Below are 15,930 nucleotides of genomic sequence, written 5' to 3'. Positions count from 1 at the left end.
AGGGGGTTTTTAAGTGCTCTGGATTCATTTCGTTGCAAGCGGGTTTTTAAGTGCTCTGGAGTCATTTCATTGCAAGCAGGTTTTTACATACTTCTCAGACATTTCACTGGAAGTGGGTTTTTTAAGTGCTCTGGAGTCATTTTGTTGCAAGCGGGTTTTTAAGTACTCTGGAGTCATTTCGTTGCAAGCGGGTTTTTAAGTGCTCTGGAGTCATTTCATTGCAAGCGGGTTTTTAAGTGCTCTGGAGTCATTTCGTTGCACGCGGGTGTTTAAGTGCTCTGGAGTCATTTCGTTGCAAGAGGGTTTTTAAGTGCTCTGGAGTCATTCCGTTGCAAGCGGGTTTTTAAGTACTCTGGAGTCATTTCGTTGCAAGCGGGTTTTTAAGTGCTCTGGAGTCATTTCGTTGCAAGCGGGTTTTTAAATGCTCTGGAGTCATTTCATTGCAAGCGGGTTTTTTCGTGCTTTGGAGTCATTTCATTGCAAGCGGGTTTTTACATACTTCTCAGACATTTCACTGGAAGTGGGTTTTTTAAGTCCTCTGGAGTCATTTCGTTGCAAGCGGGTTTTTATGTGCTCTGGAGTCATTTCGTTGCAAGCGGGTTTTTAAGTGCTCTGGAGTCATTTCGTTGCAAGCGGGTTTTTAAGTGCTCTGGAGTCATTTCGTTGCAAGCGGGTTTTTAAGTGCTCTGGAGTCATTTCGTTGCAAGCGGGTTTTTAAGTGCTCTGGAGTCATTTCGTTGCAAGCGGGTGTTTAAGTGCTCTGGATTCATTTCGTTGCAAGCGGGTTTTTAAGTGCTCTGGAGTCATTTCGTTGCAAGCGGGTTTTTAAGTGTTCTGGACTCATTTCGTTGCAAGAGGGTTTTTAAGTGCTCTGGAGTCATTTCGTTGCAAGCGGGTTTTTAAATGCTCTGGAGTCATTTCGTTGCAAGCGGGTTTTTAAGTGTTCTGGAGTCATTTCGTTGCAAGCGGGTTTTTACGTGCTCTGAAGGCATTTCGTTGTAAGCGGGTTTTTCAGTGCTCTGGAGTCATTTCGTTGCAAGCGGGTTTTTACGTGCTCTGGAGTCATTTCATTGCAAGCGGGTTTTTACATACTTCTCAGACATTTCACAGGAAGTGGGTTTTTTAAGTGCTCTGGAGTCATTTCGTTGCAAGCGGGTTTTTAAGTACTCTGGAGTCATTTCGTTGCAAGCGGGTTTTTACATACTTCTCAGACATTTCACTGGAAGCGGGTTTTTTAAGTGCTCTGGAGTCATTTCGTTGCAAGCGGGTTTTTAAGTGCTCTGGAGTCATTTCGTTGCAAGCGGGTTTTTAAGTGTTCTGGAGTCATTTCGTTGCAAGCGGGTTTTTAAGTACTCTGGAGTCATTTCGTTGCAATCGGGTTTTTACATACTTCTCAGACATTTCACTGGAAGCGGGTTTTTTAAGTGCTCTGGAGTCATTTCGTTGCAAGCGGGTTTTTAAGTACTCTGGAGTCATTTCGTTGCAAGCGGGTTTTTAAGTGCTCTGGAGTCATTTCGTTGCAAGCGGGTTTTTAAGTGCTCTGGAGTCATTTCGTTGCAAGCGGGTGTTTAAGTGCTCTGGAGTCATTTCGTTGCAAGCGGGTTTTTAAGTGCTCTGGAGTCATTTCGTTGCAAGCGGGTTTTTAAGTGTTCTGGAGTCATTTCGTTGCAAGCGGGTTTTTAAGTGCTCTGGAGTCATTTCGTTGCAAGCGGGTTTTTAAGTGCTCTGGAGTCATTTCATTGCAAGCGGGTTTTTACATACTTCTCAGACATTTCACTGGAAGTGGGTTTTTTAAGTGCTCTGGAGTCATTTCGTTGCAAGCGGGTTTTTAAGTGCTCTGAAGGCATTTCGTTGTAGGCGGGTTTTTATGTGCTCTGGAGTCATTTCGTTGCAAGCGGGTTTTTTACATGTTCTGGAGTCATTTCGTTGCAAGCGGGTTTTTACATACTTCTCAGACATTTCACTGGAAGCGGGTTTTTTAAGTGCTCTGTAGGCATTTCGTTGCAAGCGGGTTTTTACATGCTCTGGAGTCATTTCGTGGCAAGCGGGTTTTTACATACTTCTCTGACATTTCACTGGAAGCGGGTTTTTTAAGTGTTCTGGAGTCATTTCGTTGTAAGCGGGTTTTTAAGTACTCTGGAGTCATTTCGTTGCAAGCTGGTTTTTAAGTGCTCTGGAGTCATTTCGTTGCCAGCGGTTTTTTAAGTGCTCTGGAGTCATTTCGTTGCAAGCGGGTTTTTAAGTACTCTGGAGTCATTTCGTTGCAAGCGGGTTTTTAAGTGTTCTGGAGTCATTTCGTTGCTAGCGGGTTTTTAAGTGTTCTGGAGTCATTTGTTCCAAACGGGTTTTTAAGTGTTCTGGAGTCATTTCGTTGCAAGCGGGTTTTTAAATGCTCTGAAGGCATTTCGTTGTAAGCGGGTTTTTAAGTGCTCTGGATTCATTTCGTTGCAAGCGGGTTTTTACGTGCTCTGGAGTCATTTCGTTGCAAGCGGGTTTTTTCATACTTCTCAGACATTTCACTGGAAGCGGGTTTTTTAAGTGCTCTGGAGTCATTTCGTTGCAAGCGGGTTTTTAAGTGTTCTGGAGTCATTTCGTTGCAAGCGAGTTTTTAAGTGTTCTGGAGTCAGTTCGTTGCAAGCGGGTTTTTAAGTGCTCTGAAGGCATTTCGTTGTAAGCGGGTTTTTAAGTGCTCTGGAGTCATTTCGTTGCAAGCGGGTTTTTAAGTGCTCTGGAGTCATTTCGTTGCAAGCGGGTTTTTAAGTGCTCTGAAGGCATTTCGTTGTAAGCGGGTTTTTACGTGTTCTGGAGTCATTTAAAAATTGGGATACAGAACTAAACCAAGAATTTTCAATACAGGAATATCAAGTTTAGGAGAAATGATGAAAGATATGCTTAACATCCTTAGCTATCAGAGACATGGAAATCAAAATGAATGTAGATTTCATCTTACACCAATCAAAATAGCTAAGATCAAAAATTCAATTGACAACACATGCTGGAGAGGATGTGGAGAAAAGGAAGCCTTCCTCCATTGCTGGTAGGAATGTTAACTGATACAACCACTTTGAACATTAATCTGACACTTTTTCAGACAATTAGGAATAGTGCTACCTCAAGATCCAGCTATACCACTCTTAGGCATATATAAAAAAGATGATCAAGTATAAAAAAAGGACAATTGCTCAATCACTTTCATAGCTGCTTTATTTGTAATAGCCTATTTGTAATAGTCTGGAGACAACCCAGATGTCCCTCAGTTGAGGAATGGATACAGAAATTGTGGTACATTTACAGAATGGAATACTATTCAGCAATTAAAAATAAGGAAATCATAAAATTTGCATTCAAATGGTGGGAATTAGAAAAGATCATCTTGAGTGAGGTATCCCAGAAGAAGAAAGAAAGACATGGTATATACTCACTTATCACTTCTAAGTGGATATTAGACATATAATATAGGATAATCATAGTAAAATCTGTATAGCTAAAGAAGCTAATCAAGAAGGATGACTCTGGGTAGGATGATCTATACTCATTCAGAAAGGCAAATGGGATGGATATTCAGAAGAGTGAGAAAACAGGGAACAGGAGAGGAGCCTACCACAGAGGGCCTCTGAAAGACTCAATCCTGCAGGGTATCAAAGCAGAGGCTGAGACTCATAGCCAAACTTTGGGGCAGAGTGCAGGGAATCTTATGAAAGAAGTGGAAGATAGAAAGACCTGGAAGGGACAGGACCTCCACAAGTATAGAAAAATAAATCTGACGAAAGGGATCTTTTCTGAGATTGATACTCCATCCAAGAACCATTCATAGAGATAATCTAGAACCCCTGAACAGATATATCCCATGGCAGCTCAGTATCCAAGTGTGGTCCTTAGTGAGGGGAACAGGGACTGTCTCTGACTTGAACTCAGTGGCCTGCTCTTTGATCACCTTTCCTGAGGGGGGCACAGCCTTTCTGGGCCACAGAGGAAGAGAATGCAGCCAGTCCTGATAAGTCAGCAATAAACTGCCAGGTATTCAACTTGCACACTGCTGATGCTGAGAGTGAAATCCGTCCCAGGTCCACTGCCTGTGAAGCAATCAGGGACCCCAGTGTGCCGAGTGGATGCCCAGTAGATCAGCAGCTTAGAGGATTGCCCTGGTTTCTGCTGGTACTTGGCCAAGTAGGTTTTGTTTGTTTGTTTGTTTGGTTGGTTGGTTTCTGATGCTTAAACACTCAGACTGGACGTTCAACTGATGGTGACCTTCTCTTCTGCTGACACATCCAGGGAGGATGGAAACTGGGTCATAACGATGTTCGCACTGGTATCTTCAATAATGAGCAGATATTGAAAATGAATACATACACAAAAACAGAGTATGATACGAGGATTGAAATTTGTTACTTAATCCCAACACTCAGGATACAGAGGCAGGCAGTTTTCTGTGAGTTAGGTTAGAAGCTAGCTTGGTCAATAAAGCAAGTCCAGGACAGCCAGGGTTCAGTTAAACAGAGAAACCATATATATATATATATATATATATATATATATATATATATATATATATGAGAGAAGGAAAGAAAAAAATAAAGAGAAATTATGAAATTTGTTATTTAAATGTCCTTATCATATTATTAAGAAATTATGTAAGAAATCTACACCCTGGTACAAATGTGTAAATTTCTTCCATACAAAGATGTGACCATGAAATGAAAATAACACTTTTGAATTTCTCAGCAGACACCCAGAACAGCACCAATATGAGGACCTGGGTCTGTGACTCCATCTTGCTCCTCTGACTGTCTGATATTGATCAGTTCACACGAAAAAGGCCTGCTTTATAAATTCTGAGCAGCTGTGCTGTGCTGGAGAAGCCCATGCAAAGCACTCAGCAAATACAAAAGCACATGTCCTGGCAGCATGGCTGTGTATGTGTGAGAGTGGGTGGAGACAATCAATAACTAAAAATGCTATCAGAGAGAGCATGAGCATCACAGAATGTGAGCAGTTAGCAGCTCTCAAGAAGAATTGTATTTGGTGCTCAAAAAGAAGTTTTGGGTAAAAGTCCAAGACAGCAGTTGACCTTTTCAGAAACTTTAGGGGAGTTATCTCAGATTAACAGTCCTAGGGAAATGATGTATTCAAGAAATCATAACAACAGCAGAAGAAGCACAGACTAGGAAAACATGCAATAAAAGAAAGTAAGGGCAGAGGTGAGGAAAGAAGAAATGCAAAACACAGGAAATTGGTGCTAATTTTGTTCATTGTCTTCCACCTGCAAAGCCACTCATACTGAGCACAAGGAACAGTGGCTCAGACAAGTGAGCTTCTGTTTCCAGGCTACACATGGGGCTCAGATAAAAAGAGAAGCCAAGTTGTGCCTTCATTTTCATTGAAGTTTAGGAAGTCTCTAACTTCTTTTTTTATTTCTTCCTTGACAAGGAAGACCCTAGGGAAGATTCTCAATCCTCATTCAGAAAGAAAATGTGATAGACATCAGAAGCAGGAGAAGGCAGAGAACAGGACAGGGTCCTATTACAGAGGGACTCTGAAAGACTGTACTGATCAAGGTATTGATTCAGAGGCTGAGACTCATAACCAAACTTTGGGCAGAGTGTGGGGAATCTTATGAAAGAAGGGAGAGATAGAAAGACATTTAGGGGACAGGAGCTCCATAAGAAGACCATTAGAGCCATAAAAACTGAGCTCTTGGGAACCTAACGAAAATGGTACCCCAACCAAGGACAATGCATACAGAGGGGCTAAAACTCTGGCTCAGATGTTGTTCATAGACTCAGTCTCCAAGTGTGGTTCCTAGTAAGGGGAGCAGGGACTTTCTCTGCATGAACTCAGTGGCAGGCTCTCTGATTACCTCCCGCTGGGGCATGCAGCCTTGCCCATCAAGAGAGGAAGATAATGCAACCAGTCTTGAAGTGACACGGTAGGCTAGGGTAAGATAGAAGGGAAGGAGAAACTCCCCTATCAGTAGATTAGGGGAGGGATATAGGGAGAAAAGAAGGAAGGAGAGTAGGATTGGGAGGAGAAGAGGGAGGAGGCCACATCTAGGATACAAAGTGAATAAATTTTAATAAATGATAATAAAAAGAAAAGAAAAAGAGAACCCAAAAATTCATTCTGTGGAAACTCTAAAACATATTAGTTTAATCCCGTGACCAGAGAAGCTTTAATCTCACAGAAAAGGTTAACCCAGCAAAAACTAACAAGTATTTCCCCCACAACTTTGTGGAATTGAAAGAGAGCTCTAAACTGAAACAATGGAAGGGAATGAAACAAACCAGACTTCCCCATGAAATCATCCCTGTAGACCAACATTGGCTAGCCTGTTTTAATTTCAGAAATTCATCTTCTTGGGTAATTTAGAAATCAGCAGCATTTAAATTGGGTTGTGATGGTCTCGCCTGCATAGTTAACTAGATTAAAAAAAAAAAAATTATCCAGAAGGGAGTTCACAGCCTTTTTAAAAATCAAGCAATAATATTTTAATCTTGATAAATTTTGTTATTGTTTTTATTCACAATTGTTTCATTACATATCCAGATTAAGGCCCCATCCCTAAACTCTCACCTTTCCTCTCTCTTCCCCTTATCCCCTTCCTGTAGTCCACTGAAAGGGGGAGTTCTCCATCATTGCCTTCTGCCCATAGCTTGTTAAGTCTCATCAGGACTGCTTGGATCCTCTTTCTCTGTGGCCTGGCAAGGCTGCATCCACAGGGGCAATGATCAGAGAGAGCAGTGAACTGAGTTCATGATAGAGGCAGCCCCTGCTCCCCTCACTCAGAGGTCCACATGGACTTGTATGAAAGAATCTTCAAGTATGTGAAGAAACAAATAGAACAAGATATCAGAAAATGGAAAGATCTTCCATGCTCACAGCTCAAAAGGATTAACATAGTAAAAATGGCCATCTTACCAAAAGCAATCTACAGATTCAATGCAATTCCCATCAAATTACCAACTCAATTCTTCACAGACCTTGAAAGAAAAATTCTCAGCTTGGCCCTTAGTGGCACCATGGGTCCAAACATCACAGCCTTCGGGGGCAGTGCAGGCCACTCACATCTGCCTGGTCCTCACTGCCATCAGCAGTCCCTGCAGCAGGAGAGCAGCTGACCTCATCTCTGAGAGCTGGACTGGAGGCTGCTTCTTGGACATTGAAAAGCTGCCTGTAAAGATGCTTTGAAGAACATACACTGTGGCTAATGTCTCAACGTGCAAATCAGCTCAGAACAGCTTGACTTACTGCTCAAAGGACACCTGCACTTGTGTTACCCTATGGCAGTTGGGATAGCAAAGAATTCCGTAGAGTATTTTAAGTGTATCACAGTGATTTTCTGGATGACATTATGGAATCATCATGTGCAATTATTCTGAGCTATCATGTCACAGCACTGCTGTAAAATAGATGGGGTACAGGAGCACTTTCATCCCTCAGAATTAAAATGTTAAAAAAAATTCTTTGTGCTTCTGGGTTATCTCACACATCCATTTGCCTACAGTTTTCATGATTTCCTTGTTTTTAATAGCTGTGTAGTACCCCATTGTGTAAATGTGCCACAATTTCTGTATCCATTCCCAGGGTGAGGGACATCTAACTTGTTGCCAGATTCGGGCTACCACAAATAAACCTGCAATGAACATAGTTGAGCAAATGTCCTTGTTGAACGGTAGAGCATCTACTGTGTTTATGCTAAGGAGCATTACAGCCTGATCTTGAAGAGGCACTCTTCCCCATATTCTGAGAAAGTGCCAGATTGATTTCCAAAGTGGATGTACAACTTTGCATCCCACCAGCAATGGAGGAGGGTTCCCCTTTCTCCATATTCTTTCCATCATGTGCTGTGACTTGAGTATTTTATCTTAGCCATTGTCATATGTATTGATTCTCAAGGTAGTTTAGATTTGCATTTGCCTGATGACTAAGGATGTTGAGAATTTCTTTGTTTTTCCACCATTCTATATTATCTGCTGAGAATTCTCTGTTTAGTTATGTACCTCACTTGTAATTGGATTATTTAGTTTATTGGTGTCTAATTTCTCGAGTTTTTTTTTTATATATTCTGGATATTAGCCTTTAGTCTGATGTTGGGTTGGTGAAGAACTTTTCTCTGTCTATAGACTGTCATTTTTTGTTTTGTTTTGTTTGTTTGTTTGTTTGTTTTTTTATTTTTTATTTTTTTCAATTACATTTTAGTTGAAAAGTCTCCCTTACAGACATAAATCTCTCATATCCTTTGTATTTAGGATTTCAGAAATGGACATGTAGGTAATCTGGGGCATGTCAATTATATCACCAAGATCGAGAGAAAAGGATAAATGGGTTATTATTTCTCTGTTTATTTATTTTTATTATTACTTACATTTCATTAACTCTGTATCTCAGCTGTATGCTGCTCCCTCATTCCCTTCCAACCCCACCCTCCGTCCCTCATCTCCTCCCCACCCCTTTCCAAGTTAACTGATAGGGGAGGACATTCTCCCCTTTCATTTGACCCTGTTTTATCAGGTATCTTCAGGACTGGCTGCAAAGTCCTCCTCTGTGGCCTAGCAGGGATTTAGAGACAGTCCCCATTCTTTTGGCCAAGCATTACTATGGACTTGGCCTGCCTTCTCCCTTTTCCTCCCACCTGCTTCAGTATATAGATAACCTCCTTCTTTATACTCCCTCTTTCTCTAATAGCTAATCTGACCTCACTCCTCAACTTTCTCATTTCCAGAGATTTCTGTCTCTCACCATCCAAAGCACAATTCTCCTTTCCTGAAGACATCCATCTCAAGATTCTCTCTCACACTTCCCGTAGACACTAGACACCTTACATTAAAAGCACCTTGCATATCTCCACTCCCCAGCTCTACAGTCTCAGCCAGCCTCCTCCATCACATGTTGTAGGCAGTCATTAATATTTACTATTAATTATCTTTTAGTAATGCTGCTCTTAATCCTAAACAGCTGTATAACCAAATCACCACACAGAGACTGGGTTTATTTAGTTAAACTAGAACACAATGCTGGGCAATAGTTTCTCCATCCTAAACCTCCAAGCCCTCATAGTTTCCTAAGTCTTAGATTTCCCACATTATACTTACTTTTAGTGCTATCTTAGGTTCAGTCCATCTGTCCACATTGCTCCAAGATCTCTCCTCCAGCTCTCTCTCCTAGCTCTCTCCCAAGCTCTGCTCTCCCACCCTCTCTCCTCCCACTCCTTTCCTCCCTCTGGCTCCTCCCATCACTCAACATTGTGTCTAGTGCCTTTATTTTGGCCTGTTTACACACAGTTGGGACAGGATACTTAGAATAAGTATCACAATGCAATATCCAGATTGAAACCAGAGAGTGGGGGGGGGGGAGAAATCAGCATTTGAATCAACAAGGGTAAGGTATATACATTTCAAAAGAACATTACACCAACAATCATAGATCTCTACATACTCCTGATATATTCCCTATACCATGTTACTTTTGGACCACCACTTACTTCCCATGCACCTACAATTCCTCAAACAGAAAACATTCTCTTTTCTGTTTCAGCTGTCTGCATCCCAGTTATACAGAAACTTTCCAACATTAGACTTCCACACAAGCGCTGCTCTTAGCTCCTGCTGCCTACCTCTCCACAACTCTATACAGCACAGTTTACAGCTGAACTTTTTGTCTACAACCCTTGCCACAGCTCCTCTGCTTACCACTAAATATAGCAAACAGCTATGGTTCCCTAATGGTATTCCACCCCCAACACCTGCTAAAGCTGAAGGTAAAGACAGAATCTCCAGGGTCCCCTCTCCTAATCTACTCAAGGCACATTCTCTCTCAGTTCTTGAATTACAAAGGACCCCACCACCCCTTCCACTTTCTCAGATTTCATCTCTCCATACTTCTCTTATGAAAGGCTCATCAGTCATATTCCTTTCCTATCCTTCTCCTAATCTCTCCACAGTTAAACTCTTTGCCTCAACATTTCCCAGACCCTCTCCACCACTGATCAAAAGTTTTCAAAGAACTCCTGTCTCATCCCTTTCACACAGAAGAAGGTTTCATAGCGACTTCTGCTATAATTTTTATATGGATGGCAGCTCTTTCCTGTCAGACAGGCACATCAGACTGACCCCTCCATTACTATTATTCATCCTTAGCTTCAAGCTCCTGTGCTCTTGAGATCACCCATTCCACACAAACCTCACACTCCTACTTTATTCTCACACTCCTACTTTTTCTCTGCCCAAGTGATTGCCAGACATCTACTGGCAACTGACTCCCCTAAATTGTCTAGGTGTTCTCAGACATCAAACATGCTAAACAAATCATAAATCCTACTCACCCAATTACAAGATGTAACCAAAGGAAGCCATTTCATCACTCTCTCCTTGTCACACACACACACACACACACACACACACAAACATTCATGATTAAACCCTCACCTGGGTCAAGGTCATCCAACAAAATCTCTCCTCAACTACTTAAATGCTTCCTACAGTTTTCTTTCTGCCTCTTCTTCAAATTCATTGCTTAACCATGGTCTGTTTCTCTGCTAATACCATAGTAACACTGCCCTATTCTCTCTAAGGGCTACTTATATCCTTGACCATCTAAGTCCCCCTTTAGGAACAAGAGCCAAGTGCTCTCAACATGTCCACACCACTCCAGCTCCCAAAGAAACCTCTTAAAAACTGTTCCACTTACTGTCTGTCAGTACCCTCCCCAATCTTCAATTGTTTTAGAATATCTCAATTTAATATTCTACCAGGACACACTTAAAAAAATAAAAGACTATCTTGATGCAACGAGAGCTTCTCAAATTATATTCTCTCCAACACAACCTGACCCTGCTTTCAGATTAGTTACAGCCAAATTAACCTTATATAGCCAAACTAAATTTTCATGGCTCCTCGCAAGAACTATGAAACAGATTCCAGATAAGTACTCCTGACAATCAACAGCCTAAATTATCCTGCCTATTGCCTTCTCTAAAGGGTGGGATCTCTCCCCCTTTCCCTGTGCATGGCACTCCTCTTGTCTACTACCAGGATCATGAACCTAACACTTTCAAATGTAAAACTAAGGTTGAATTTTGCTTTCTAAACTGCTTAACTTTGTTCTGGTAGGTTGCAAATCAACCACAGATTACTCTAGCAACTCCTATGCGGTCCCAGCTATTTTCTCAGAATCTATATCCTGGTCCAGTGTCAAAGGGTACACTTCCATAGCCACTTACCCGAAGCTCAGAATTGCATTTATTGGCACTGGCTATTGAAATGGAGTCCATATCAAAATGTGCTTTTAGTGTAAAATATATTCTAAAGATTTAAGTCCACAGATTCTTATTACCTGTTAAAGTGGCTAAAAATTGCCATGTCCTTATGCAGCTCTTATCATGCTTCTAAGAGCAACCAGGTGTCCTCATATCACCTGGCTCTTACACATGGAAGACCAGGAGCACTCAATGCAGAACACTTGTGTGTCTTCATGGACAGATCACTCTCCAGAAAGGGGCTATAAGGCAGACTGGGAGAGGCACTTGAAAACCAACTGGCTGCAGCCAGTTGTATCTCACAGTTGTATCGCACAGTTGTTATCTATTTTAAACACTAGGATTATAAAATTAAATTAGCCATTTTTATGCATTTTTTTACTTTTTCTAATGGACATAATATTGCCTTTTCATCAGAAAAAGTTAAACATCTTACATTTTTTATAATGTTAGAGCTGCCAAAAATTTTGACTTTCATCCTGGCCTACAGTATCAGATATCTTAAACTGTGCCATTCCTTTCATTTATATCAGGTCCAATAAGCCCAGGAGAATTTGCAGCTTCACTGTACAGAAATTACCAGTGTCATCTATATTACTCTGAATCAGCTGACATTTAATGAAGTGTTCCCATCATGAGACTTACATTTCTCCACCAGTTTCATGAAAAATAGGTGATTTTCTGTCAAACAGGAAATGGAATGGGCACATTTAATCCATAAAATGTGTCTGAGGATGAGCACCTCTCTTCTTTCCCTGTAGCCTGGGAGCCAGCCCTTTTGCAGCAAACGCTGCTAGTCATGGTCTTCTCACATTGGAGCCTGCTCATAAGTCATCTTGAATGTGATTAGTTAATGGTTTTCAGCAAAATACAGCACAATGTTTGCTCTTTTCCTTGTTGGTTCAGGGCAGCTTATTCTGGCTTGTTACCCTGTGTTTGCACACTGCTGTGTGGTGGAACCTTATGCTTCAAATGCTGTCATTTTGTCATCTGTCTTGCAATGAGGTCACTCAGATCCTAGTTTGGATTAAAACTCTGATGTTTTCCCTTCATCTGCAAGAGTAACTGGCAATGCTGCCCATCAGTGCATCTACAGCAGAACATCTAGTGTGAAGTCTAATGATGTGCGTAACTTGTCCTACTCCCAATTGTTTAACTGCACAAGGTTCTTCCACTTCTCATCTTTTCCTTGTTTTGCTCAGCTTCTACTACTTGGGATGTTTGCCCTACAATAACCTGGAATTCCTTCTTTCTCGTTGCTTATATATACTTCATTCACATAATTTTCCTTTTTGTGCCCATGAAATGTTTCATTTGTTGTTTATGTTTTTTTTGGAAGGGGGCTGTTTTGTTTTTCCTTCTTTCAATTCTTCAAGAGTTCAGTAATCAGCTTCTGTAGGATTTCTTCTTGAACTTGATTAAACTGGAAGGAATTCTTGTTTACCCTGCAGCTCATTAACTTGATCTTGGGAGGCTTTTTCCATAATGTCTTTCTTGTTTATTTGGGAATTTTGCAGCAGAAGGTCATAAAGATGATCCTTCACCTGAATCCATGAGGATGTCCATAGATTATCTTGACTGTTCTGCACTGCCACCGGAGGCCATGCTAATGTTCTTGGACTGTGCTGCTGCCAAGGGTTCTGATGGTGTCTGTGGCCCACACTGTGGCAGGGGGCAGTGTTGGTGTCTGTGGTCTGTACAGGAGACCATGCTGAGGCCCAAGGCATGTACTGACTCAAGATTTCACATGGATGTTTATTGTATATACTGTCATCACAAACCATGTGGAAGTCCATGATCAGTGCCCAACTGACTTACAGTTGAGACACAGACATAGAATGATTCTGTGACAAACCCTACAGCCACCTCAGCTGCCCCTACCCTGAAAACATAACAGCCTTAATGGAAATGTTTTATAGATACTTCGTAAGTAATGAGTTTGCAATTCAGTTTGTCCATTTTAGAAGATTATTTATTTATTTTTAATATTTATTTTTTTACATTAATTACATTTTATTCACTTTGCATCCCAGCTGTAGCCCAGTCCCTCATTCCATCCCAGTTCCACCCTCTCTCCCTCATCTCCTCTCCATCCCCTCTCCAGGTCCACTGATAGGGGAGGTCCTCCTCCCCTTCCATCCTACCCTAGCTTATCATGTCTCATCAGGACTGGCTGAAATTATCTCCTCTGTGGCCTAGCAAGGCTGCTCTTCCCTCAGGGCAGTGGTCAAAGAGCCAGCCACTGCATTCATGTCAAAGACAATCCCTCTTCCCCCAACTAGGGAACCGACTTGGATACTGAGGTGCTATGGGCTACATCTGAGCAGGGGTTCTAGGTTATATCCAGGTTATAACCTAGGTTATATCTAGGTTGGAGTATCAGTCTCAGAAAATACCCTTGAGCCCAGATATTTTGGTACTGTTGCTTTCCTTGTGGATCTCCTATACTCTCCAGGTCTTACTGACTACCTCTTCTTCTTTTATATGAATACATGCACATAGTTTGGTTATGAGTCTCAGCATCTGCTTTGACTCACTGCTAGGCAGAGTCTTTCAGAGGCCCTCAGTGGTAGGCTCCTGTCCTGTTTCTTGTTTTCTTCTTCTTCCACCATCCTTCCCCTTTGTCTAACTAAGTGAGAATTGATCCTTTTACCCCGGCTCCTCCTAGAAAAAAAATATATAAATATATTAAATATATATATATATATATATATATATATATATATATTTAACTGAGCTTTGGAAAAGGAATTCCTTTATTTCCTTCTGATGAGGTGCAATTTTTTGAGGGACACAATGTGTCATCTTTGATGCTTCTGTGGAGTTTTCAAATTCATAAATTGATGCTTCAGATTTCATCTTCAGCCTTTTTTTTCTCTCTCTCTAAAATCAATCCCTATAGCATGTTTCTCCATCTGAAGTTTTCTTATAAAACCTCTGAATTATGGGATTCAGCAAAGGTAAGTGGCTGATATGGTTGCAGTCCAGTGTTCTAGGGCAGGAGTTTGCATTTCCTCTATTTGAGCACAAAACATCTCTCCTCAATCTTTTGGCAGATGTTTTCTCTCTGCTCCTGAGGCTCTGATTGAACAGCCTTATTCTTCTGCGGCTTCTCCACAATTTTCAAACTGTTGTATCTCTCTTTTTTTGCATCTTGTTCTTTGTCAAGTCTTGCCCATTTGCATTAGTCTGCTCTCCCTGGAATTCTATAGACTACTAATCCTGATTATCTTTGTCATTCTTCTTGTGTTCCAACAGCAGTTTGTTGTTTAAAAACATCTACATCAGCTTCCATATTTCTTACTGTAATCTAATGGCCTCCTTTCTGTCCCCAAGGTTCTACAGAAGGCAAAGATAGATAGTCCTGAATTCTTTTTTTTTTTTTTTGCATTTTCAGATAAAGGATTTTCATACCAAAAGACATAAGACACTTTGAACCCATAATGTGTACTGGGTGCTGCAAACTGTTCACCATTTTATTTTCAGGCACACCTGCTATCAGGCAGAAGAAGGAAGTGCACAGGGCCAAGGCTGTGTGTGGTGCAGGCAGCTGGTGAGACACTCAAGGAGGTTTGTGTTGGAGACTGAAGCACTGTGAGAGGATGTTTGTAATGTTGCAGACAGTAATAAACTGCCAGGTCTTCAGCCTGCACACTGCTGATGCTGAGAGTGAAATCTGTCCCAGATCCACTGCCTGTGAAGCGATCAGGGACCCCAGTGTCCAGATTGGATACATAGTAGATCAGCCGTTTAGGGGATTGCTCTGGTTTCTGCTGGAACCAGACCAAGTAGTTCTTTTGGTCTTTGCTGTATAAAAGGCTCTGACTGGACCTGCAGCTAATGGAGACCTTCTCTCCTGCTGACACAGCCAGGGAGGATGGAGACTGAGTCATCACAATGTCTGCACAGGCACCTGCAATCAGGAATACACAATGAACATGCATATGAATACAAACACAGACAGTAAAAACAGTTGAAATTTGTCAATTAATATATTTGTACTATCATGTTGTCAGAGCATTATTATTGAAATATAAAATATTGAGCCTGGCAGACTCTAAGTTTCTTATCTACAAGGGAAGTGACTCTGTAAAGATTATAATATTTTGAGCTTCTCACCAGACACCCAAAGCAGCAAGGCTATGAGAAACTGAGTCTGTGACTTCATCTTGCTCCCCCTGCTGTCTGATGCAGTTCAGTTCTCACTGCAGAAGCTGGTTTATATATTCTCAGCAGCTGGGCTCAGTTTTAGGGGGCCCATGCAAAGCAGCCATCAAATACAAAAGCAAATGCCTGTGCAGTGTCCGTGAGTGTAGCTGGTGTCAATCAACAGTCAAAAATACTATTACAGGGAGCATGAACAATTAGTGAATAAGACTGCCTTATAGCTCTCAAACAGAAAGGAACTAGATGCTCTAATAGCCGACCTGGGTTAAAATCCAAGACATTTAGTTCAATTGACTTCTATAGACACATTAATAGAGCTATCTCAGATTGACAGTCTTAGTGACATAATAGGATATATAATAAAATCACAACAACAACAAAAGAAAGAGAGTAAGAAAGCATGTAATGAAAGAAAGGGAAGATGGAAGAAATGATGAATGGAAAAAAGAGAATCAAGGCTAAATGTGTTCAACATTACTCATCACCAAAGCCACTCTGATACTGAAGACAGA

At 41.3% G+C, this 15,930-nt stretch overlaps 1 gene segment (V, D, J or C); it reads right to left on the bottom strand.

Moving 5' to 3' along the window:
- Window positions 1-4,233: 4,233 nt before the first annotated feature.
- On the bottom strand, window positions 4,234-15,419 carry LOC132649580 (immunoglobulin kappa variable 4-1-like). The segment is given in 4 exon segments: window positions 4,234-4,313; window positions 12,696-12,795; window positions 14,845-15,164; window positions 15,371-15,419. Coding segments are annotated over 4 exon segments (549 nt in total).
- Window positions 15,420-15,930: the final 511 nt, after the last annotated feature.

The sequence above is a fragment of the Meriones unguiculatus genome, chromosome 20 (assembly GCF_030254825.1).
Source record: "Meriones unguiculatus strain TT.TT164.6M chromosome 20, Bangor_MerUng_6.1, whole genome shotgun sequence".
Taxonomy (NCBI): domain Eukaryota; kingdom Metazoa; phylum Chordata; class Mammalia; order Rodentia; family Muridae; genus Meriones; species Meriones unguiculatus.
The sequence above is the reverse complement of the archived record's forward strand: the minus strand, read 5'-3'. Positions and strand labels throughout refer to the sequence as shown.